Source organism: Populus trichocarpa, chromosome 3 (genome assembly GCF_000002775.5).
Source record: "Populus trichocarpa isolate Nisqually-1 chromosome 3, P.trichocarpa_v4.1, whole genome shotgun sequence".
NCBI lineage: Eukaryota > Viridiplantae > Streptophyta > Magnoliopsida > Malpighiales > Salicaceae > Populus > Populus trichocarpa.
The window spans coordinates 8,834,326-8,860,896 of NC_037287.2; the positions used below are offsets into that span (position 1 = coordinate 8,834,326).

A 26,571-nucleotide genomic window follows, 5' to 3' on the forward strand; every position below is an offset into this window, starting at 1 on the left:
TGATGCCATCTTGAGAATACAAGAGATTTCATGGCAAAGATCTTCAAAATACATATTTATCGAATTATGATTTCAGTGCTAAATGATTTTTTCTCATAAGTTTGCTTCATTAAATTATCTAGTTTATATGTACCAAATGTTTCGTCAAAAGCTATACTTGATTTGTTTGTTTTCGTGGTACGTTATGTGTTTTGCTATAATCTCAAGACTCGACGACCAACTTGTATTCCGAGGACTAGCAACCTCTATTGAATAGAACACCTATTTAGCACTCGAGTCTCAAATTATCCATCATGACAACCCATTACTTTCCAACAATCCAACCCTCACAAGCCTGTCTTTTTAGTCTCTTATTGTTAACATGATTCCCTATTGGTCACAAGAACTAAAAACTTTTGATCCATGTTTGTAATTTTTTTTGATTTTACGTTTTAAAAATGTTTTTAAAAAAAATTAAATTTTTTTATTTTATTTATTTAAAATTAATATTTTTTAGTATTTTCAGATCATTTTAATGTGCTGATATCAAAAATAATTTTAAAAATAAAATAAAAAATATTATTTTAATACATTTTTAAACAAAAAAACACTTTAAAAATAACTACCATTATACTCTCAAACACTAAAAAAATATACAAATTCAGGTTTGCAAGCAATAAGACTTTTCTCGAGAGTAGCCTTTTCGAGGAGCAACTTCTAGTGATGTTCAATACTCTTACAACTCATCCTTCACCAAACTGCTCTTGAACACTTCTTTTTATGCCTACCACTCTTGACATCTGAGGGTAGAAATCACCCCTCGATTTTTCTTCCAAAATTTTGGTAAACAAACTGCAACATCTCCTAAATGTAACACAACACAAAATGGCACCAGCCCATGTCTAAATTCAAACTAGAATCGTTCGCAAAATCATACAAACTCACGTATATATGAAAAACAACAACTCGCCATAACATTTAGATGCCGCACTCACCACAAATTAAAAATCACTGTGCTCATAAATATGATGGCTTACAAATGCCATAGAAGAAAGAAAAAAAGAATGTAAATTCTGAAGTTAACGTGGTTGTTTGGACCAGCTTGTGTGCACCTCGATTAATCTCATGGATTTTAAAGTTAACGACCATGAAAATCTTCAGTGGCCCTGAGGTTTGTGAGACTCGAATTAGTAACCTCTAGAGAGCAAACTTAGAGTCTGACCAGTTGAGACTATTCAAAATTACTTAAAATTCTTTTTATAGAAATGGAATGTTGATTTTCTCCTTCAGGCATAAAGCAAATCTATAGCTTGCATGGCCGATGAGTGTGATTTTGACTGCAGATGTGCATTTGAGAGCACTAAATATAATTTGTTGGTCATTCCAATGAAATGATTGTTGATAATTACTCTAAACCTACAGAGATTACTCATCTTCTTTAAGTTCCTCACCAGGTAGCTCCCTGTTGAATATTATTACTACACATGAAATCGATCATTACTTGTTACTTCTTCTTTATGTTTCGTTTCTAACGCATTCATGAACCTAACTTATCCAACCTAGTATAGGTTGTGCTTAGTTCAACTGGCATCTCGTCGTCCATAACCATGCCTAGGATTCACGTATGGTCATTTGAGCCACCAACCAACCGGCCAACAGATTAAAATCAAATAATTTACAAGTGGCTAGCTTGTTTATATACCAGCGACCTTGACATGTGATGGAAGACCATTCAACGACCAATTATTGCCAATGACTATATTGCCAGGGAATAAATAATATTTCTTTGAAGGTCAGTAACTCCAGCTTCTTGTTATGCTTTAAGCTAAACTCTTGAAAACTTGATAGGATTAACATGATTCAATTAAATTATAGATGGATAAAAATTAATTTTAAAGAATTTTTGTTTTTTTTCTAGATTTAATTCTTGATTGATAGTGACTAATCGAAAGTTGATAATGACGGGAATTAATTTTTATTAATTCTTCAACCTTTTACCTTCTCAAATTTACTGTAAAAGGGGATGAAAAAAAGTTTTAAACTTGAATTTTTCAGATTCTTATACTCTTTTCCTCACCTCATTTTTTTATGTTTTTCTTCTTCTTTTTATGCTTTGGTTTTCCTTCCAAATCTAGAGTTTAGTTTCATCTTGTTGAGAGATATTTGAGTTACATAATCTTTGATTCAAAGACCTTGTTTAAAAATGCATCTAAATTAAGGTGATGTTGTTGGAATATTGGAAGGTTTATTACAAACATCCTAGTTGCACAAGTGATGGGCAATAAAATCTTAAGGATAAAAGATTCATCATTGACAACAATATGCTAGGATTTTTAATTTTGTATCAATTGCAAGTTTGAATATATATTTAGTATGCATGCTAGTATTCTATTATTATTTTTGTGTTGAAAACATGTTTTTCATCGGTTATGCTTTTACATGCTTATAGTTTTAAACATGTATAAATTCTAGGTATTTGTTAGACATCTTTTGTTTAGCATATCTTTGTGATGATAAACTAAATATTTTCACTCACTAGTCTAATATATATTTACAAAATTTGATTTGCAATCTTAAGGCTTTACTTTTTATATATATTAGACTTTGTTTAGTTTATTTTGTAAGAAAAAAGTAATAATAAAAATAATAATATAGATTAATTGTGAAAGAGGTTTTTAGCATCTTTAAAATTTAAGTTATTATTTAACTTCATTTTAAGTTACTATATTCTCACATATAGATTGAATTTTAATTTTATATGCTTTAATTGCTAACCTTTTGGTTTATTATGATTTTTTGTTTTGTGATTAATTTTAGAAGGTTGTTGTATATCTTTGTTTTAAAGTTATAGTTTATCTTCAAAAATTGTTTTTCATGCAAGTTGGATGTTTTGATACATGTTATATATCTTATTGATTTACATTTTTCAATAAATGAATCATTTATTTATTTATAATAACTCATGCTATCTTGCTTATACTCTTTAATATTAGCATCAAAGTTATCTGGTCGATTTTATTCACATATACGTTATTTTCACCTAGTTTAAATATTTTTATCTAAAAAGTTGCTTTATTACAAGTACTTATGTTATTACTTGCTTATTATGGAGCCGAAATATTTATTTATAAATATTATTGGCTATTATTTTTTTAGATCTATGTCTTCTACTCACTTTACTCAAGATTTGGTTGAGCCAACCAATGTTGCTTCAACAAGTACTACTTTGATAGTGAAGATTCCAATATCATCTTTTGTGGTGTATGATGAGAAATCTAAAAAGTAAAATGGATTAAACTTTAAGAGGTGACAACAAAAGATATTATTTTATCAAACCATCTTGAACTCAACAAGGTTCTTCATCGAGAAAGCGTCAAAATCATCAGAAAATGAATCTGACCCTACTGCTATGTTGCTTGTGGATGCATGGAATAATGCTAATTTTGTGTACAAGAACTACGTCTTAAATGGATTGAACAATACATTATATAATGTGTATGGTTCAATCAATAGTGCAAAATCATTATGAGAAGCTTTAGACAAAAAAGTATAAAGCTGAAAATGTCGGTATAAAGAGATTCATAGTCAATAAATTTCTAGATTTTAAAATGGTTGATTTAAAGATCGTAATGAGCCAAGTTCAAGAGTTTCAACTCATCTTGCATTATATACATGCTGCAGGTATTTCTCTAAGTGAGTCTTTCCAAGTGACTATAATAATTGAAAAATTATCATCATCTTGGAAAGATCACCTTATTAATGAAGTTTTCATAAATGAATTTGTTTTATGTTGTTTCTGAAGTCAACTTTATTAACAATCCTGAATAGTGGTAGGTTGACATTGGTACTACAAGATATGTATGTGTTGAGAAGAGGATGTTTTCCACTTAAAAAAATGGATGGAGAAAACCTATACATGAAAAACTTATCAACCTTCAAAGTATTGAATGTTAGAAAGGTCATATTGAAGATGATCTCTGGAAAGCTTGTTACCCTCAACAATGTATTGCATGCTGCTGACATTAGAAAGAACTTATTGTATGGCTAATTATTGAGTAAAAAAAATGATAAGGGGAGAGAATACAAAGCACTATTTGGTGAATTCTATTTCTAAAATGGTATTACTTACCAAACTATTATTCTTTATTCACCGCAATAAAATGACATTACAAACAAGAACCAAACGTTAAAAGAAATGATGAATGTCATGTTGAAAAGTTCAGGAGCACCTCAGAATTTGTGGAGGGGAGACAATTCTAACATTTAATTATATATTTAATAAAATACTCCATAAAAAGTTAGAAAGTACACCATATGAATTGTGAAAATATAGAAGACCTTTCTATAAATACCTCAAAGTCTAGGAGTGTCTTGCAAAGGTAGCAATATTTAATCCTAAAAATATCAAGATATGACCTAAAACTGTGGATTATATATTTATCGGATATGTATATAATAATAGTGCATATTGATTTCTTATACACAAATAAAATATTGAGGATATTCACCCTAATACTATTATGGAATCAAGAAATACAACATTCTTTGAAGATGTGTTTCCATGGAAGGAAGCACAAGAAATTGTTCACTTAAGAGAACAAGTAAGGTTAACTCAAATAATCATCATCAATTAAAAGATGATGAAGTCAAGCTTAGAAAGAGTAAAAAAAGAAAAATGACCAAAACATTTGGTTTTTATTTTTTAACATACTTGTTAGAAAATTAACCTCGAAACCCCCCCCCCCCCAACAATGTCTAGAAGCTTCTTATTGAAAGGTGATGGTCAATAGTAAAATTTAATCCATTATGAATAATTATACATGAGAACTAGGGATCTTTCTCATAAAAGTAAAACCTTAGGTCATAAGTAAATTTTCAAAAGAAAGATGAAAGTTAATGACACTATTGATAAATATAAAGCCAGACTTGTTGTTAAGGGTTTTAGACAAAACACCAATTGACATAAGTATATATTTGTCCAAGAATAGAGGTAAAAGAATAAACCAATTGGAATATTCTTGAATAATTAGAAGTCTATTGCACATTATAAACTACACAAGGCTTGATATTGCTTACTCGGTTAGTAAACTAAGTAGATTTATAAGTAATCCAAGTATGAATTATTGAAAAGCAATAAAAAGGGTACTCAAGTATTTGATGTACAACTTGGACTATGGCTTACACTATACTGATTACTCAGCAATACTAAAAGGGTATAGTGATTCTAATTGGATATCTGACACCAAGGATTTGAAATCCACAAATGGATATATCGTCATACTTGGTGGAGCGATTGTGTCATAGAAATCCTTCAAATAAATATATATCACTAGATCCATGATGGAATTAGAGTTTATTACTCTTGATAAAGCTGGAGAGGAAGTTGAATGGATTTAAAATTTCTTAGAGGAAATTTCAAGTTAGCCAAAACTAGTGTCAACTATTTGTGTCTATTGCGATAATCGGTTAACAATTGGAATGACACAAAGTAGTATGTATAATGAGAAGTCTAGACATATACGTTGTAGACATAATATCGTTAAACACTTGTTGTTGAATGAAATTATTTCCATTGACTATATAAAATCAAAGAAAAATATTATGGATCCGCTAACAAAAGATTTGTTGAGAGAGCTTGTGTATAATTCATCGAGAAAATTGAACTTAAAGCCTTTAAAAGATGAAAGAGTGTAATGATGATAACCATACCTAGTTGATTAGAGATCCCAAGATTTAGGTTCAAATAGAAAATTAAATCATATAACATTCTCAGTAGTACTAGGAAATTATTATTTTCTACTTATTCCTATGATGAAATAAGTGTTAGGTGCATTATGATAAATGATGAGTTGAGATCTTAATGATTTTCATATCTTGGTAGACCAAGTGGAGTATAGCAAAATACTCTTAATGAAAGATCATCTATATAAGTGAGAAATGTGGTTGTTTCTATGAGAATTTCGATAAATGTTGATTTTTCTAAAACACTCATGAATCCAAGAGTTGTTCAAGGCCAAAATAAACTTAACAGCGAGAATCAAAGAAAATCTTTAGATAAAGAACTATATGAATACTATTGTCTTGGTTTATGAAAAAGGTTGAATAACTCAAGACACCACATTCACTATTTAGCTGAGTAAATCTAATAGTATTTCACTAAAGAAGGTTCAAAGTCAAAAGCTATCTATCCTGATATAGTAATCTACCAAATCAGTATCTGTCAATAAATCTTTGATTTATTTTCAAACCGATGAGATAGTTTCCCTTCATATAGGGGATTGTAAGAAACTTGTTTTAATTAACATGATTTAAATAAATTATAGGTGAATGCGAAATTAATTTGAAAGAACCATTGCTTTTCTTACTTAAAGAACCCTTGCTTTTTCTAGATTTAATTATAGATTTATGATGGCTAATAAAAAAATAATAATGGTGGGAATTAATTCTTCTTAATTATTTAGCCTTTTATCTTTCAAAATTTACTATAAAAAAAGGGTGAATAAAGAGTTTTTAACTTGAAATTTTAAGATTTTTACACTCTTCCTTGCCTCATTTTATGTTTTTCTTTTTCTTTTTATGCTTTGGTTTTCCTCTCAAATCTAGAGCTTAGGTTTATCATATTAAGATATATTGGAGTTACATAATATTTAATTTAAAGATCTTATTTAGAAGTGCATCTAAACCAATATGGTGTTATTAGGATTTTACAAGATATATTGCAAATATCTTAGTTGCACAAGTGATGAGCAATCAAGTCTTAAGGATAAAGGATTTATTCTTAACAAAAAAAAAAAAATCATTATTATAAAGTGCTTCAATAAGTACCTTTCTTATTTTAATTCAAGCATAATTAATTTTATTATTAATATACATGTTAAGATTTTTTTTATTTTTTTTTATATCAATAGGAAGTTTGAATATATGGTTAATATACATGTTCGTATTTTATTATTATTTTTGTGTTAAAAATATATTTTTTATTAGTTATATTTTTTACATGCTTTTATATATATATATATATATATTCCAAGCTTTTGTTGGAAATTTTTTGTTTAATAGGCTTTTATGACAATAAACTAAAGTACACACACACTTTGATTTACAATTTTTGAACCTCGATTTAATTAGTGGGAAGCCATATTTGGGCATGCAACTATGAGGTTGGAGTTCATCAAAGCAAACAGTTAAAAAAATAAAAAATAAAATGAAAGGTAAGGTAAGTATATTTCCACATACCCCTTCTTGGGCCTCGCTTTGTTGAAATCTTAACTATGTATAGCTTCTATATAAATTCAGATGGGCAATGGCCAAATAAGCTGTGTTTATAGCAAGGAAGTTTATTACAATGAAACGAAAGCAGACAAAAAGTCACAGCAATACTTTCAAATAATTACTACACAAATACACTGTTTGGTTTCTTCAACAAGCATTCACTAAAGGATTTTTGTTTCTTGATTTTCTACTGAAGCTATGAAGGTATTTCTTTGACAAATATTCATTACAGTTCTATCTGATAATTTTCACTGTCTGAAAAACAAACGGTGTAGGGACCAATTTTTAACACATACATTCCCCAGGAATGGCAACAATATATGTATACCAAAATATTTTAACCTAAAGACTAGGTTTTCCATCAATGGAGATCCATGAAGAACAGAGTAGTCCTGTTCTCGACTTTATTTATGTACCTTTATCTGCAGCTTGCGCCCACTTTATAGTTGAACGGGCTAATGCATCCATTGGATCAATACATTTCTTGAGAAGTGGATCATCCTCAGGCAAAACATCACGCATTTCTTCCGAAGCAAGGATGACTGTGTTCACTGCCCTCACAAGGAGAACTTGCAGTGCAATTCTCAGCAAATTCTGTGCGCCTTCCATGTCATTTCTGTCTAAAGCTTCAATTGCAGGAATTATAGTGTGTTCCATGGTTGCTTTATCTGGAAGCACAACCTCAAATCCCTACATACACCAAAAAAAAAAAAGGTACCTCAAAATGAAACAGAACCAGTGACATGGATAAAATAGATAACATGTCTTTATCTAGTAACTGAAAATGATAAAAGAATATTCCTTCTAAGCAAAAATCTTTTGCAATCTAACAATCTAGGAAGCATACACGGGATTTTACTCAAGTCACATAGGACAGGAAAAGGAAAACACGGTGAAGATATCCACTTCTATGAAACTAAGTAATTGAAACTGAGGTAATGCATGGAGCATTTGTGATCAACATACAGTAAGAAATGCACTTAATCTGTGCAGGAAGGACATGATCATGGGACTGTAATAACTAATAACAAAAGGCATTAGAACTTAAAGAAATTGTATTTCGCCCAGAAATCATTGTTTGGTGTCGAAATATATTTCATCCCATTACTATCTACAATTCACATAAAGCAGCACCTTAATTAATTATCTAGGATAATAAATTAGAGAAAATGCAACTCAATCTGTTTCCTGACATAAAAAGGGAGAGTTTTTGTAGCATCTACTAATGCAGAATTGGTAACCATGGAACACACTATAATTCCTGCAACTGAAGCATATTCAACAAAGTTGGAAATGCACACATATATTCATGTGTATGTGTGATGCAACTGCATTTGATGTTTCTTGGTTAGGCTCATCAACAAAATATGACAAGGAAGAAAATGTATGTGATCCCAGAAATCAGAAGTAATAAAACAGAAATAAAACAAAATAAAACTGGCATCAACAGCCTAGCACAAGTTTCTGATAAAGCTGATGAGAGCTTTCACAATTTGGGAATCAAACCAATATCAAAAGTAATTCTTGACCAATTTTCTTTCCTCTTCTCTTCCTTGCATCCCAACAAAACATCTAGGATAGAGATATCTAGAGACACTAAAAATGTTAAAAGCATGAAAGTCATTTATATAGGCAAAGAAAGATGGGAACTACATCCTTACCAAATAATCATTGAGAGTAACATATTTCATTTGGAAAATATCATGACATTCCTACAGTATTTCAGTCCATTCATTTTAATTGAATGCATAGAACCCCCAACATGAGCCCCGCGGGAGCAGCTGCACAAGTCACTGAGGGGTAATTACATGGCATGAGTAAAATGAGAACCAATGCTTCTATTATTCTCAACAAAAAAATCTTAAAAGCATTATTCATTCAAAAAGAAGAAATGAAAACATGAATCCAACACTAAACAGAAAAAGGCAGTAAAAGTCAACAAGGGTTATAATCAACATGCAACAGAATAACCATAGAAGAAGGGAAAAGAAAATCTCAATTCCATGTCATTAAGCAAATCTTAAGGTGAAATTACGTTAGATCACTTAAGACAGGCATCAGACAACTTCTGTTGATGGGAGTGCATGTAAATAGTATGTAAGCTTCCTCAGTAACTTCAGAAAAACTTCCCTTCATGATTAAATATTTTAAAAAGGTTGGAAGATAGGGTGATCATTCGCATTGAGTCATAAAAGGTAGAAGATCAGGATTCCCACTTAATGAATTGTAAGGCATGCATGATCAAAAAATAAAATCCAGATATATAAGCTTCTCAGAACGTTAGATTGAAATTACTGATTATTTAGACCACACCTAATTGGATTTATTATGGAAGGATAATCTGATACATAAGAGAAAAGGAGCCCCAAAATGAAATTACCTCATTCTGCAATTTCTCCTGATAGAACCCTGCAGCCAAAGTTGCATTGGAGGCTAATAACCCAATCCGCAGAGGACTACCAGCTTCAAGTGGCTTCAGCTTAGCTTCCTTGAGCTCCCTTGCAACACACTCACCCATATGAAGGAATGGAAGAGAACACCCCTTAGAAACCTCATCATGCCATGAATGCAAAATATGACAAGGCATTACTATGCACTGAACTCCTGATTTCTCAAGAAAAACCCTTTTATTCTGCAGATTCTCTGCAATTGCAGAATGATCCGATGGAGATTTTTCATTATGCCTCCTGGGACAAGGACAAGAATTTCTCTCATGTGATAAAAGCTCCTTGTTCAATACTGGATCAGAGCAAAGAACAAAAGGGAAGCAATCTTTTCCTTCTTTTGAACTCCCCTGGACTAGTTTTTTCAAGAAATTCAAAGCAGAATTCACTGATATACCTCCTATTATACCCACTGTATTTGCTTGACTAAGCAATGAATCAGAAGAATCCCTTCCTCTCAAACCAGAACCCTTCTTAGAATCAGGAAATTTACCACTCTCATCTGTGTGCAAGAGAATTGATGATGGGGGTATAGCTAGAACTGGTTGCAACCTTGACTTGTGGAGGGCTCTATGTGTATTTACATGACCCAATAAATGACATGGGTTCAACGTGTGGAAAGGCATTGCCAAGCTCCCATCAAACATCTCCAACACAAAAAAGAAACAAGTTTATCAAAGTAACAAGATGGGATGAATTTAAAAAGAATTTTATTGGAGAAGAGTTGCAGACTTAAGTCTATTTTTTCACATGTGAACAAAAACTCAGAAAATAAAAAGAATTTTATTGAAATTTCTATACTTCACTTGATAACTACTTAATAAGTTCTCCATGTACAATCTTCCTTAAATTTTTGCCTTCACAGAAGGAAAACCAACATCCGAAAGAAGCAAATGATCAGAAGTTACCAAATTTCAGCCTTTGGACAACCACAATTTATATTTAAAAATCCAAGTTAGGAGCTTATAAGCAACAACCCACTTCCAAAACCAGCAAACCCTGTCAAAAGTAGCTACAAAAGACACAACCTCCTTCAGCAAGGCAAATCAGTGGGACTACCACCCATATTCTTCAGACACGAGAGAAAAACCCCAACTTCCCAAAACCAGAAATGTTCTTGAGGCAGATAAAAAGGACCCAAAATGAAGATCGAAATCAAGAAAAGGCAAGTGGGACTTACAGGAGCAAGTAAAGACACTAAACCTCCAAATTTTCAAGGATTTTTTTCCCTTTTACCAATTAAAAAAAAAAAGATGGACCCATCACTCATTGGCAGGTAACTGGCAAGTGGAGAGAAATCTTCAAGGCCAATAAGTTTTCTCCAAATTTCACATTTCACACTTCACACTGTATCTTGCTCTACTGTAACTACCGCCAGTTAAAACAAGAAAATCACTGAAAACATCAGAGATACAAATGATGTTAGTTACCTTGTCTGGAAATCGCAACTTGAGTTCTCTTAACCTGCTGTGAAACGAGAATCCAGTTCATCTTGGTGTCGTCGATTAGGTGACTGGAGGAGTGGCTTAAACTGTCGAACTGTATCCTTAAATACTTCATTCATGCAATCCAAGTAACTGTTAGGTTAGCGTAATGTTTATTTCTCAACAACAATTCTTTTTTTTTTTCTTTAAAAAGAATATACATGGATGGCATCATAATGTGATTCGCTCTATTGCTATTCAATTTACCCTTTTATATATATAATTTAAAGAACTTGGTTTGATGATTAAAAGGGTATGTTTTTATTTTTTTATTTTTTGGATTTAAATTTTAGAATCAACATCAATCAATCTTATGTGAAGAGGATTTAATCTTGATTAATATACAAGATAATTCGAGAATACCCTTTGTCATAACCAAAAAAAAAAAAAAACCTTTGCATATTTTATGTCAAATTTTTTAATTATAATGCAACTCTACGCAGAAGAGTCATCACCGATCAAAGTATATGGATCTCCAGGGTGTGTTCCTAATCTTATCGACACCATATCTGAATTTAAACGAGAGAAAATGTCTGGAATTTACATTTTTCCTTTCCCTCTCTTAATTTCCTTCCCTCCACTTTCCAATTTTTTTCCAAACAATTTGTAAGTTACTATCAAGTTACAAGGTGCCTTGAAAAATCTTGGAAGTCGAAGGTGTTTTTTAGTTTTGTTCTTAAAAAAAAAAGGTGATAGATCATTAAGGAAGGTGCCATTTGGCATTGGAAGCTGAATGACTGCTTGCTATAAGCACATTCCTGATTGATAATCTCGCACCCCACATGATTTTAATCCTGATATTCCTGAGCCAGCCCTCACGCCATAATTCCCATTGTTAGCCGCTACTAACTACTATTATATTACTTTTCCTAGCAAGATATGGAAATCTAATTTGGAAAATGACTCGTTGCTGTTGAGTTATTAATTAGATTAGTTACAGTTAATTATTTTTTATTAAAACAGTGACGTTTTAATTTTTTTTTAAGGTATTAAACATTTAAATTTAGATGGAGTTAAAATTAATTGAATTATTAAAAAACCATTTCAGATGAAACATGTTTTATTATATTATTATCTTATTTAATTCATAATTCGCAATATAATAAATCAATTTGATGAACGAAAAGGTTTGACTTTTTACTCTTTAACCTTAATATGTTTACATTTGATAATTATTTTCACATATTTGTTAAAAGGTTAAGCAATTTTAATAATATTTTATGTTTGGAAACGTGGTGCAAACTATATTTTTAAAAATTTTAATTTTTTTTGTTTAAAATAAAAATTTTTATATATTTTTTTAAATTGTTTTGATATGCTGATGTTATTAAAAATAATTTTTAAAAATAAAATAATTTTATTTTAATATATTTCTTAAAAAAAATAACTTTAAACTAGAATTACTGCAATTCCATACATGCCATTGAAAATATGTGAGTAGCATTTTCCGATTCTTGAAATTTCGTTTCAAATGAAAGGTCTCTTGCTGAGAATTTTAGATCTTAACAGCTGAAGTGACTGAAAATCAATTGTTATTTCCTGAGCAATATTAGCATAGCACATTGATTGCAAGTGCACACCTACAATTGATGTGTGTGACCCCTCATTGAAAGCTAAACCCTAGGAAGAGACAAAAAGATATTCGTCCGCATACACTACTTGCCAAAACCCACAGAGTTGCCTTTCTCCGAGGACCCCATGGCTATGGCAATCGGTGCTTTACAGGAGGTCCGGTCCCCCTTTAAAATCTACTTTCGACAGTCTTGGAAATTCTCTGAATTTTATATCTTCGAAAGTCCTCGTTTTCTACAGCCACTGCAACAAATATAACTTCTCCTTTCATTCTCAGTGGTTGAGAAAAGCTGACGAACCAATTACAAGCCACAAGACGATCCAAAACATACTCCTCCTATGCATCCAATATTCCATATGTTTTCTGATAAGTCTCTAAAGACGTAGCACTCCGAATGCAACATCCTCTATTCTTTCCTCCCATATAATCCAAAGAATGGTTGCTTTCTATACATATAAAAATGCTAATCCAGTAGCAAGTATCACATAATTTTCGCTTTAAACCGTAGAGACTTTGCACCTCGCCGAGTTCTGCAACAACGGATAAGCTTTCTAACATCCTTTCTTATAGTCAAGAAAGCACAAAGAAGAGCAATGCACATTGTTACTGGGTAGATATGGATACTCCTCGCGGAATTCATATTAGCAGAGTTTTTCAGGATGACTTCTCTTACAAAGCCCCATAGGATAAGCAGTGTTCCAAAGAGGCTCGTCCTGCCCAGCCTTATGAGACCTAATACTGCTCCTGCCACTGCTAAGTAGCTTCCTGCCAGAATCTAGCGAAACACAAATGGTGTCTAGTTACTGAAACAACCAAGATATCATACGTATTCAACTGTTGATTTATTAGAAAAATATGATAAAAAAGAAGTATCTTAATCTAAAAATTTAAGTTGTTAATTAAGTTCTTAAAATATTATTTATATTATTTTCTAACATATGTTTTCAAGTGAAAATCATTTGAATTTAAAACTTACATAGATCCATACTATTTTATACTTAATTTTTATTAAATAAATAAAGATAATAAGATTTAAACTCATGACTGTTTAATTATTAAAATTTTAATATTATATAAAGAATCATGTTAATTTAAATTATTAGATAAGTTATTATTCTTTAAGGCAATGTCTTCAGTTTGAAAAATCTAATTATTATAGCATAAACATTATGACAGAGAGTTGATAATTTTATTATGCTAGTTACTAACCTCTAGGTGCTGGAGATCAGTCGATTTAGAGGTTTTCCTCAGATTGGTCAAGTTATATAGCTTCGACAATTTACTATAGCTTGGGAAGGTTCTGTTCTTGCTATAAGATCTAGCAATGGCACCAGGATACAGAAGAGCCTTGGGCCCAAATGCAGGATAGAGTTCAGTTGCAATCAAGTGGGAGGACATGACCTCTATAGGTGAAGTACATGTTCCAGTCCTACATGGTACCCTGTCAGAAAAAACAAGAAACCAAGACATAAGTTTTTTTTTCCCCCCTTGAGAGATATCTTTTGTGGGTGAAATTGGCACCATGACAAGCAAAGAACTTCTTTCAATTCTTCAGTACAGGAATCGAAAAATTATAGTTAACCCTAATTCACGAAACTTCATGAAAACAATATCTAGAGCTTGATTTTTCGGTTAGGAAACAAGAACGCCTTTAATATGTGGTTGTTCGTCTAACACGAAGAAAAAAAGTATTGCAGAAAACTCAGAAATGATAGCCTAACTATTTTTATATTTTTTTTTTATGGGGCAGAAAAGGAATTGCACTGAAAATCCATTGAATTATTGAAAATATCTGAGAATTAATTATAATAAAAATCGTTCCCATCTTGAAAGGTGTGATACTACTGGATGGAGAAAGGGTCTTGATTGAGCGGGTGACAAGGACATTGAACGAAGACTAATTAAGTGGATGATTTGCAAAGCCTTGTTTTTAAAAATTTTAAATATTTTTTAAAATTAATTTATATATATATATTTATATAATTTTGATATATTCGTATCAAAAATTAATTTTAAAAAATAAAAAAAAATATTTTAATATATTTTTAAACACAAAATATTTTAAAAAACAACTTTACCGCGATAAACATCCTTAAATACAAAAGAAAGTAATATAATGATAGATTACCTGAAAACGGGCACTTGAAAGATTATGATAAAGAAATGAAGAAAAGAAGCAATAGACGATATGATGCTTGCCCATCTCTTTGAAGAAGCCATGACAGCATCAAATGGAGAAGAAAATGATGTTAGGACCCACGATGGTGGAAAATTAGAGGCTGCCTTGCAGTTGTTCTACACGTTTCTTAGAAAGCGATGGTAGAAAACGATGGCAATGACACATACAAACCTATTTTTCTATTTTTTGCTACTGTTTTTCCGAATCCATATTTGCAATACAACCCTCTCTTCCTGATGTGAGGGTCTTAATTTAGCCGAAAAAATCGAGTGCAGTGGAGCAAGACTCTCTCTCTCTCTCTCTCTCTCTGTCTCTCTCTCTCTTCCCTTCTTTGCCATGCATGGAAGATTTGATTTTAATAGGTGAAGTTAATGCCAAGTAAATTTTGAAAGAAAATTTTAGAACTTTATAAAATAATATGTATCCTATTGTAGAACGATTTGCCACTCAATAATATAGATAATACTTAAAACTTGCTGTTTCTAGAGAAACGACAAGGAGTAAAATTAGCTATGGTTTTAATTGACCTACTAAAAAAAAAATTAAATAGAGAGAGAGGTATGAATAGAAGAGTCCTTGCCCTAGATGAAAAATATTGAGAGAATTTCCTCCTTGATTTTGTTTTTCGTTGGTTTTTTTTTTTTAAATTGGGATTGACAACTTAGTATGCATTGAATATTTCCTCTTATTGTAATATTATTGAGAACCAAATTAAGGCCTCGCATTCTTTTTTAATAATAAAAAAATAAATCACTTAATTAAAATTAAAAGAAGCTAAAACACCTTGAGAAATCAAGGTGGATGCACACCACTTTAAAACATTGTTGTAAAGGTATTTTTAATCCGTCCAAAAAAATTAATATAGATTTTTAAAAGCATTAAAATCTTTTAACATGATTTATTTGTCATTACCAAATAAAAAAGATAATTAAGTATTTACGCAACTTGATTGCTCAATGAAATGATAAAAAAAGTCCAACCCTGCAGCGAAGCGCGAACACCAAAACTAGTAATATACTAAAAGGTCTAGACTTTTTATGTTATTTTTATTATAGTGGTATTCGCATGAGCATTGTGAATTGCTATGGTGTATTTATATAGTACTTTAAAATGTTCAATTTCATTCTTAAGTTTTGTATTGTTATATCTTTGGTCCTTATTGTTTTTAGTTTTGACATTTCAGCACTCACATTTCATTTTCTTCACATTGACATCTTAGAGTGTTGAGATAAGAAAGAGAGAAAGTTTATAGAAAGAGAGATAAGAGATAAAGATTTTGGTTGACCATATTTTAACAAAAAAAAAAGTCCATTTTATATCAATTGGTTTCCAGAAAAAGAGACTTTGATAAAGTGATCTGAGCTTTTAATCATGGCAAAAAAATAAATCAGAGCCCGTAAAATTTGTTTATATCCAACTTGACTTTTTAGACTAATTAGAAGGTGTTTTAAGGTTGAAAATGTGATTATTAAGGTTTCAAAGATGGTTTTAGATGAAAATAGGTTAGAATTTAGGTTTTGAGATCCAAATTACCTAAAACCTAATTTCTCAGCCACTAGAGGTGGCCAAAGTTTATTATAGTAGATGAGGTAAATTACGTGCGATTCGCTTGAGTTTTAAAAAATGAAGTAAGGCACACTGAGTTTAGGCCTTTTCCTTATTAAGGCCAGGCTTACAAGCCTAACCATATAGCCAAGCCTAAGTGTCTCGACTTGATTTCGGGTGTGTTTGGTCGCGTTCCCTTAAATTTTAAATTTTTTTTTGCTTAAAATAGATTTTTATTTTATGTTTTTGAATCATTTTGATGTGCTGATGTCAAAAATAAATTTTTAAAAATATTTTTTTTTTATTTTGATATATTTCAAAGCGAAAAGCACTTTGAACCACCATCGCTACCAGAATCCCAAACACACCCTTCATTAGAATTTTCAATATTTTTCAATATTATAAAATAATGTATTTTCAATAAAAAAAATTATAATTTTATTTTAAAAAAATATATGATGATACCATTCTTTTCAAATAAGACTAAAGGTTTTTAATGGTAATGTTAACAATTATTTTATGATTAATTATACGTGAAACTAATTAATTATATTTTTATTTGAATTGTTTTTCTTGAATATTTAATGAGAATAAAATGCCTAGTTTTTTATTGTTAGTTTTTATATCATTTGTTTTTCAAATTAATTATTCTTTTATTTTCATATCAAGTAGCTCAAAACTATCAGAGCATCTATTTTTCTTTGTTTTTTGCATTTTTATTTAAAATTACTTTTCACAACATGGTAAATCTTTATTATTATTATTATTATTATTATTATTATATATGAACAAAGGAGTAAGTTTTAGCTAGAGAGACTTTTGCAAAAGATTCATAGAAAAATTTTATGTCAAACACAATTATGTCTCAACAGTTTCTTAAAAAAAAAAAAAGCCTTTTTCATATCAAATATGTGTTCCCTATTTTGTTATGAAAATAGTAAATCGGCTTCTGTGTATGCAACAAATTTTTATTTTTTAATATAAAATTTTAAAATTAAATAACATTATTAATTGATTGATATAGAAATCTTTGGCATAGCACGAAGAATCAAGCTAGTCTATCCTATATCTAGTGAGGCCCTCACTAATTGTAAAACCCATCCACTAGCTCTCATTACCCAAAAACGAAGTTAAAAAAAACAAAGAAATCAAGAAAAAGTGAAAGACAGAAAAAAGGATGAAATAGCAAAATAAAAAAGAAGGGGACTAGTGGATTAGATAAATTATGACCCATTCATTACAAAAAAAAAAAGAAGCACACCCCTATTTTGTTCTTACAACTAAACCTAATTCAACAAGCAAGAGCTTGATTCAAGAAATTAATTTTGTTGAATTGTCAATCCAATCAAGCAATTTTGGAAGCTACAATTTCTAATCTAATGAGCTAATTGAAATTCTCTATCTAGCAGTTGAAGAACCAAAAGTTGACGTAGTTATTCATGGATTAAGGGTGGTATTGCATTTAGTATATAAGAGAGGGGGTGAATTGAAAGGAAAAAGGAACAAAAAATTGTGAAAAAGGGAAATAAGATTAGAAATACATATAATTAGATAAGTGGTTTGCACTTCGCTATGAGTCGATTCAATTTCTTTCATAATAATAATAATAAAAAAAAAGAACAATGTTAAAAGGCTACAAACATGTTTTACAACAAAATAAATTTTTGTGATTAAGTTATAGACTTTAATGTCAAATGATGAAGATAAATTAAAAAAAAAAAGCTCCAATCAAACCCAAGTTGGTATGACAAACTTAAGATAAAAAAAGCAATTAAAAAAATAAAGAGCAAATTTGACATAAAAAAATAATAAAATGATGTAAAAGCCCCGAGTCAATCTAAGTTAGCATGGAAAATGTGTGACTCGGACCACAAGGTCGGAATATCATCATAGAAAGCTAAATAAAAAAATAAAGATACTTAATATTTAATAAACTTAATGTTGAATGATGAAATCAAAAAAATAAAATTAGCAGAAACAAAATACATAAAAAAGATCAATATTGATTTGGGTTAAAATTTCATACTCGTGACCCAAATCTTGAGACTAAGATCACTGCAAAAAAAAAAAAGAAATTAACGAAGCCCAATAAAAAAAAACTCAAATGTTAAAAGATAAAATTAAAAAAAGAAAATCAATTTTAAGAAATGAACCAAGGAAAAAATAATTAAAAGAATAATTTGTTAAATCTCACATAAAAATCAAATGATTAGGGATGAAATTGAAAATATTTTTTTAATATAAAATCCAAAGAATGAGGACTAAATTTTGGTTGGCTGGCATGTTTTCCAAAGGTGAGAGAGAGAGAAAAAGGAGGGAGAAAAAAACTCAACCGTCACCGTACCATCGCGATATGACTTACATGTGTCATCCTAGTGGATGTGCCTCCATGTTATCCTTCAAAAGAGATAATGATTAACATTTTTAAGGCAGCTAGAAGATGTCGCACATGCCACCCAAAGGCGCGAGCGCATCCCATACGCAACAATTTTTCTCTTCTTTTTTTTTTAAATTTAATTCATGCAAATAATTAAGTGCCCTTAACTCCATAGAATATTAATGAAAAAACCATAATAAAAAGATTAAAAAGGCTCTCAATCTTAGTTATAGATTTTTTTATTCAAAGCGTACTTTAGTAATTCTACTATGCTAAGATGGAGAAAAAACCAAATACACCATTGTCCTAACAGTTAAGAAAATTCAACTTTTGAGGGTATTTCAAACATTACATGGTGCAAATAAAATGTTAAAAGACTTCTCTATCCCTATTCAATCTTGTAATAGCAAATGTGTCTTATGAAAGATATTATATTACCCTTGAAATCATGTTATATGGTTTAAGTTGTGAATAGCAAAATGATAATTTTATTATACGAATCCACAGTGAAATGTGTGTGTGTGTATACTGAAAGATTGATATCTTTTAGCATTTTGTATAATAAGAAAGAAAAAAAAACAGAGAGAGAAATATTGGTTTGCCATCCAACCCTTTTTTGCTTCCATGTTAGAATCTAGTAAACAAACACTACCATAATTGCCCCCAATCAACACAACAGCAGCCACAAAACCTACAACTAAACAAACCCACCAAAGCAACCTTCATTTTCCCTTAATCTCTTAATAAAACAACCTAGTTGCAACAACCAAATTTGCTCCTCTTCTTATTCTCTTTGTCTAAAATGAAATAATCCCTACAACCCCTACAACACCATAAGCACCATGGTGTACTCTTTTCTTTAGTAGAAACCCAACTAGTGCCACTTAAAACCACCATGCACTACCAAATTGCCAAACCATCCACCACAACCCACTAATCACCAACCTTTTTTTCCTTATGAATTTGTCCATAAATTGCCCAACAACTAGCCTTAACCATCTTCATCATACAATCTAGTAGCCACCCAAATCTTTTCTCTCACCATAACTAACCACCTGCCATTCACCTAAACTGAAACCACAACATCCACTACTGGCCTAAACCGAAGCCACTCCCTAACCATCCAAAACCATATAAGCCCACTTATCTAACCAAGAGATAAGGATATAAAAATTCCTTTGCATCTGCCTCTCTCTTCAAATAGAGATGGACATCATCACTAGAGCATAAAAAAAAAAAGCACACTCAATCCAACAAGTCATAACCCTCAAACCTCATTGGCATGTTGATATATGCACTACCATCCCTTGTGCCTTTTAACATGCCACCGTATGATTCCTATGTGCCACCATTAAATAGCCATGTTCCACCAGGTTCAAGGGTCTTAGTCAGTTTCATGAACACTACTATGGAGAACGTTTTAGTAATGTTATTAAACATAACCAAGTTTGGTGGGCTCACATGGTGGCCCATTGACTCAAATTCTAAACTAAGCTGAGTTTCAAAGTAAATTGAATAGGAGTTGACCTAGTCTAACTTAATCATCTGTCGATGTGACCAAAACATAGTTTGACTTTTTTAAATAAAAAACAACATTGATCTAACTTTTTTTATAAACAATATTGAAATGATAAAATTTTCAATTGTCTCGGATCAAATCGGGTTAACCTACCTAACTCGTGACTTAGATCATGACCCTAACCATGTTTAATAAACTTGTTTTCTAGAATATATTTTTATTTAATTAAATAATTATATAAATAGACATTTGCAGGAAAGACAATAAATAAAAGTATAGAGTAAAAATGTATTTGTTTTCATTGAAATTATCTTTTTTGATTCATCGTCTTTTTGCGTAACAATTACTATTTTTCATTAGAAGAATAGTTCATCGAATAAAAAATAACAATAATTAGAAATAAATTTTTTTAGAAAAAACTATAATGATTTGAAACAAAAAGGAAAAGACATATTTTTTTAATAAAATAAATTTTTCTTTCATATATTTTTTTTTTCATGAGGAGCATTATTTTTTAAACAAAAACTCATTGTGATCGTTAAAGTAGTCTTTTATTAGAAAATTTAAAAATCATGAATGAATCATCTCTCAGCAACTATATGCAAAAAAATAAGAACAATAAATTTTAAAAAATTATATTAAAAATCTACAATTAAAAGAATTTAAGAGAAAACATGTTTTATTTTTATCAATATTAATGAGCAAATTATTTTAAAAAATTCATATTGGGCTAGTTCATAATTACCCATAAAAGAATTGATAATATCATCATAAAACATCTATAGTGCATTTCAATCAACATTAAAAAAAGAATTTGAAAAAAAAAACATAGAAAGGGGCAAAATGTCTAGACCAAAGAAAAGGGAGCTCATGTTTTTGGCCTAATAGAAAAAAGACCCAACACACGTGGGCCTACTAGACAATGCCCGTAAGCCTGACCTTCTTTACATTTTTGTTTTGAAGGTAAGTAATATGTCATCTACTCTTTTAATTTTTTTAAAAAAAACTTTAAGTAGACAACATGTCATTTATTTTCCCAAATCCCAATCATCGGAGAAGTGGCTGAAAAATCGAGCTTGGATTTTTATGGCCTATAAAACCATTTTTCAATCTATTCTTCACCTAATAAACACCCTTAAATCTCAATAAACCATTTTCTCAACTCAAAACACCCTTAAATTGATCTAAAAATGCAAAATCAAACATAAAACAATTCTTTATCAACCCTAAAATACTTTTTTCCAGCGATATAGAAGCTTAAAAATTCTTCATTGACACTCATTTCTTTTCCAAAAGGAACACTTCCATACCAAATTTAACTTTTTTTGTTCCTGAAATATGTCAAACCAATCTCTTTCTCGCTCATCCATAATTCTTTGAAACCTCTCTCTTTTTATAAACATATAGATTAAAACGCAAAACGAATTAAGTGTAGGACCGCAATGAAGAAATCTTAATAAATAGGGATAAGTAAATGAGGAAAAAACATTGGGATTAAAATTTTAAAACATGATCCCCATAAAAAATAAAAAAGAAGAAAAAAGGCTTGCATTTTTATTTTAGTTTCAAATTTGGGACTCACGGAATTTTTTTTAAGTAATAAATTGATGAGAAAGTAAAAACATGATCAAACTATAAGAGGTTTTTTTTTTAATTATCCATAAATAAAATTCTATTTTTCCAAATTGAGCATCAACTTAATGTTGAAATTTTTTTAAAAAAACTATGAGACCTTTATAGCAAGCGAATCGAAATAAATTTTAAACCTAAATTCTAATAAATGCAATATGGAAGGACAATTTGTTTTAAAAAAAGTTTAGCAATAAGAGAAAAAATGCTTCAAGGACAAAAAAAACCATTGTCTTAATCCATAATATTCTATTAGGGAAGCTAAATAGTTTTCCCCATTTCATTTAGATTTACTTATAGTTATAACTTTTTTACCTTTAATGTAGTTTTTCATCCTTGGTTATATTTCTTTTAATATTTTGTTCATTACTTAAGATATTAAATATTGGGGTTCATGTCATTGCATGGCAACCCTAGGGGTATGAAGTTAATAAAGAGCTATTTTTGAGGTAGAATAAAGTTGAAATCAATACCCTGTAATGGTTTTGGGAGGATGAGTTATAACTGGAGGTGTTAAAAAAAAAAACTAATCACTCGATTAAACCTTAAAAACAAAAAAAAAAAATGAAAATATCAAATCAAGAGAAAGAACCAATCAAACTAATTTTAAAACCATATAACTCATTCGTTTTGGTTTGGTTTTGGTTTCAGAAAGCTGAAACTAACTGAACCGGTTGAACTGGACCAGTTTAACCAAATTTGAACAATCTAAAAAAAGGATATAGATAAAAGCTTTACCTAACCCTAATTAGTAATCAAGGTAGTCGCCCCTCCTTACCCCTTACCCTCTCTTTTTGTTCCCTTATGTTCTCCCTTAATCATAATGGAGTTTCAACAACAGTTGCACCTTTCTACCTCCCCACCATACTTGCCCTCTCTATCTCTTGTTCTCTTCGAGGTAAGAAGTCTGTCTTTCCCACAGCCTCTATAATTATTCCTTAGATTGATGTGATGAAAGCAAAAAGGCAAATGCAATGGGACAATTATTCCAACTACCATACCTTTTTTTTTATCTCCAATTTCCTATGCTTCATGTAAGCGATTTGGTACAAGAATGTTTGTTAAAACAAAAGGTTTTTAAAATAGAAAGAGAGGGGTGGTACTGATATGTCTTTCCTTCCTCTTTAGTAAGGGCTTTTACAATAACTGGGCTTTTTAACTTTTTGCAATTTTAGAATAGAAATAAAAGGGTAGGTACAATTTTACCTTCCTCTTGAACACCCCTAGTCATTAAAGTTGAAGCATCAAATCAAGTTGTGATAAATATACTTTATCATTATAATTGAAGCTTTCCCTTTTCATTTTTTGCTTTGTTTTTATTTTTTGATCAATTTATTGCATAAAGTACCCATCTCATTTTGTTTTTGTTATATTTTAAAACCATCAATTCATAGACCCGATTCAATAAAATGGATAAAATTTGTGTTTTTGTTATGATTATAGATCGATTTAACAGAGTACTTGCTAGCATAAAGATCTCATTTTTTTTCTTTTTTGTTAAATTTTAAAATATTTATTCAATGATCCAAAAGAAGATGATATATTGATTGTTGTTTTGGGAAATTTTTGCGGAGGGTGTACAGGAATAGGTTTCCTGGTTTTTAATGTCAAAAATCGACCTTGACCAAACCAAACTAGTTTGGTTTTAATCGGTTCTCGATTCTATCTGGGTCATACTATCAAGGAATTACAACTCTCGGTACGATTGAAATTTTTTGCCCAAACCAAACCAAATCGAACCGTGAATACCCTTAATTGTAACTAGTTCATTTAAGGCATAACTCTTTGATCTCGATGTTGATATCATTATATAATGATGTTTGTGTGTTGTACATTATTCTTGTTTGTGGATGGTTATTTATAAGAAATAAAAATATTTTATCTTATTATAAAAAAAATTATTTTTGCAGGCTTTGTTATTTGTTTTTTATTTTTTATTTTATCAAAAAGTAACTCTTTGATTTTAAAACTTTTTATGCATTCTTATCCTTAAATGTTGCACTGATGATAAAGGAACTGATTGAAGCAAAACATTTTTTTTTTTCTATATACACATAGTATTTCAAATCTAGACTAGTGTGCTTAAGAGAGCCCCGGTAATACTATTTAGAGCAACTTTATCAGTATTTTAATCGATTGCCCTATTGAAGCATCACTAATAAGATGACCACATTTGTTATTTTATTTAAATTATAAAATTATTGTATATGTAAATATTATTTTATATTTATTTGTAAATGTTATTTGAATATTCATATATATATTTGTTATTTATTTGGGTTTTGGATTTTTAATTGTTCATTTATGTTGTGAATGTTTCATTTATTTGCCTTTTGGTTTTGGGACACACCTTCCTTTCAGTGAGCGAATTCAAGCTAGGATGACGCAACTCCATACAGGGCCATCGAGAATGCTTTTGGGTTTTAAGATATATCCTCTCTTTCACAATAAGCAAGCTTGGGCTGGATCGATGTTATCCTATATTGGCTAATTAATAAAAAGTGGAGGATTTTGAATCCATTTTTATCAGCAAGCGTTAGAACAAACTTAAACCTATTTAACCACCCACCATCCTTATAGATCCAATGCTCATATTTCAAAAGCAAAGATTGTACCTTTTTGTCAGGTCCAAATCCCAAATCACTAGCTAAGGATTAATTAGCTTTTATCTTTAATAATGAGCACACATATCTTAAGTTAGGTAAACATATAGACATAATCAACACCACTCACGTTAAAAAAAAAAAAAACACAATGCAACTTACCTCAGGAGGAATGCCTTAAGATGATTGTGGGTTAAAGGTTTTTAGTTACCTTAAAACTCAATAGCGACTTATTTTTGTCCTTTTTCAACCCTTATCCATTTCCAAACACAAAGTTTGCTAAGATATCTTAGAATGGTGACTTTATTAAGGATGTCGTTAGACAAGATCTAAGCTCTTCTTGTTTCCATCCATCCTATGGTGATTTGATATATTAACTATATGTTTGCTTGCCTTATTTGAACATAAGTGACTTGATGTATGAGTTATATGTTTACTTGCCTTATTTGAACATGTGCTTTTTACATGTTTTTATTCTTTGTTAGTATCTACTTTATTTTTATGACTTTATTTTCTTTCATGACAACACGTGCATCATTATTCATTTATTTTATTTTATCTACATCAGTTGGTCTGGATATGGATTTATACCCATGCACATATTTGCAGCACTTTCAGCACATATATTATCTTTAGGTTTGCATAAGGAAATAACGGTGCCTCGATAGTCATTTGATTTGGGTAACACTCGTAAAACCATCAAATTCTCATAGAAAGTCTACTTGGTCATGATTAGTAGTCAAATGGAATTCACCAGTTTATACTCATTGCACCTTATAAGCCTTGATTTAGCCTATTAAATGCTTGTTAATCAAGTAGCGGAAGATCTTTTAAGACCAATTTAGTTAGTTAACCTACCTTACATGTAATGGCTAGAACCTTCTTTTAGGGTTTCTCTTTGTATTATCACAATAGGCAAGCCTAATGTGTATAAAATCTTGACTTGGTAATGATATTTTAGAGATAGGTGACAAGATAGATAAATTCTTGAATACACATCATAACAATTCCAGTATGACGTTGAGCTTAGATAAAAATAAGAAAGGAATTATCTTATAAAATTTCAAAATGAATTGGATGATCTAAAATATTTTTATATTGTTAATAAGACTAACAAACTCCTTCAATATTTTAGTGTATAATAAATTAATGAACCTTTTGTAATATATTTTCCATATTTTAAATGAATAAAAGTTGTCTTTTCTTTGCAAACTTTATAAATTAATATATAGAACTGTCCAAATTATGTAAATAAATGTGTGATGGTTCAAAGTCATAACTCAATTTATATATATAAATTATTTTGGTTTGTTACAATTTTTTATATAATAAGCATCTCAATAAGATTCATCTCTAAATGAACTTGTGCATTAAAAAACAATCACAAGTTTATAAAACAATTTCATTATAAATATACAAAAAATAAATCAGTTAGGAAAAAATAGAATTCGAAGATGTTTCATATCAACTAATAAACAATTTGAGTTTGATTTAAAAGACAATCTTAATATTTGATGGGTTTAATTTTCCATAGAATTTGGTACCTTTAAATAGTCAATACAAGGTCAAATTCATGTCTAAATAAAAGTTAGCCAAATCCTCCTCTTTAAAAGACATAAGATTTTCTTATGAAGTGTCCCGGTCCTTGATGAAAATAATTTTCTATAAAATCTAGGACACCCGAAATGGTTACCAACTCCTTCTTATCAACAAAAGATTCAATAACTCTTATCACCCCTCATAAATGAAAACTCCATATCCGATCCCTTGTTTAAGATATTAATTCTATGAATATTTGTGTTTATATAAGTTGGTTTTAGATATTTTTTAAGGAAAAAAATACGAGTTGCATTTTGAAAGCTCAATTTTCCTCCGTAACAAAAAAAGTTGACCAGGGACATGGTTGATGAGGAAATAGCTCGGTTAGAGCATAGTTACCAAGATAATATCAATTTCATAAATAATGA

At 30.2% G+C, this 26,571-nt stretch overlaps 2 protein-coding genes across 2 annotated transcripts; both read right to left on the bottom strand.

The window, feature by feature from the left end:
• Positions 1–7,283: 7,283 nt before the first annotated feature.
• LOC7478364 (uncharacterized) lies at positions 7,284–11,354 on the bottom strand. The gene is made up of 3 exons (XM_002303222.4): positions 11,126–11,354; positions 9,632–10,342; positions 7,284–7,941 (listed from the first exon to the last, which is right to left on the bottom strand). Exons 2-3 carry the CDS (start codon positions 10,340–10,342, stop codon positions 7,660–7,662), a joined length of 993 nt encoding a protein of 330 aa, XP_002303258.2. The 5' UTR covers positions 11,126–11,354; the 3' UTR covers positions 7,284–7,659.
• A 1,340-nt stretch (positions 11,355–12,694) lies between these two features.
• On the bottom strand, positions 12,695–15,274 carry LOC7475710 (uncharacterized). Its single transcript, XM_024596405.2, has 3 exons — positions 14,881–15,274; positions 13,962–14,193; positions 12,695–13,527 (listed from the first exon to the last, which is right to left on the bottom strand). The coding sequence occupies exons 1-3, from the start codon at positions 14,970–14,972 to the stop codon at positions 13,234–13,236; spliced, it is 618 nt and encodes a 205-aa protein (XP_024452173.1). The 5' UTR covers positions 14,973–15,274; the 3' UTR covers positions 12,695–13,233.
• Positions 15,275–26,571: the final 11,297 nt, after the last annotated feature.

Bases quoted from the DNA above. Each gene is read 5' to 3' on its own strand.
- LOC7478364 (XM_002303222.4), bottom strand. From the start codon at position 10,342: ATGTTTGATGGGAGCTTGGCAATGCCTTTCCACACGTTGAACCCATGT. The intron at 7,942-9,631 runs GTAATTTCATTT...TGGTGTATGTAG, and splicing joins AGGAGAAATTGCAGAATGAG to GGATTTGAGGTTGTGCTTCC.
- LOC7475710 (XM_024596405.2), bottom strand. From the start codon at position 14,972: ATGGCTTCTTCAAAGAGATGGGCAAGCATCATATCGTCTATTGCTTCT. The intron at 14,194-14,880 runs GTAATCTATCAT...TTTTTCTGACAG, and splicing joins TTTCAAGTGCCCGTTTTCAG to GGTACCATGTAGGACTGGAA. The intron at 13,528-13,961 runs GTTAGTAACTAG...GTGTTTCGCTAG, and splicing joins CTGATCTCCAGCACCTAGAG to ATTCTGGCAGGAAGCTACTT.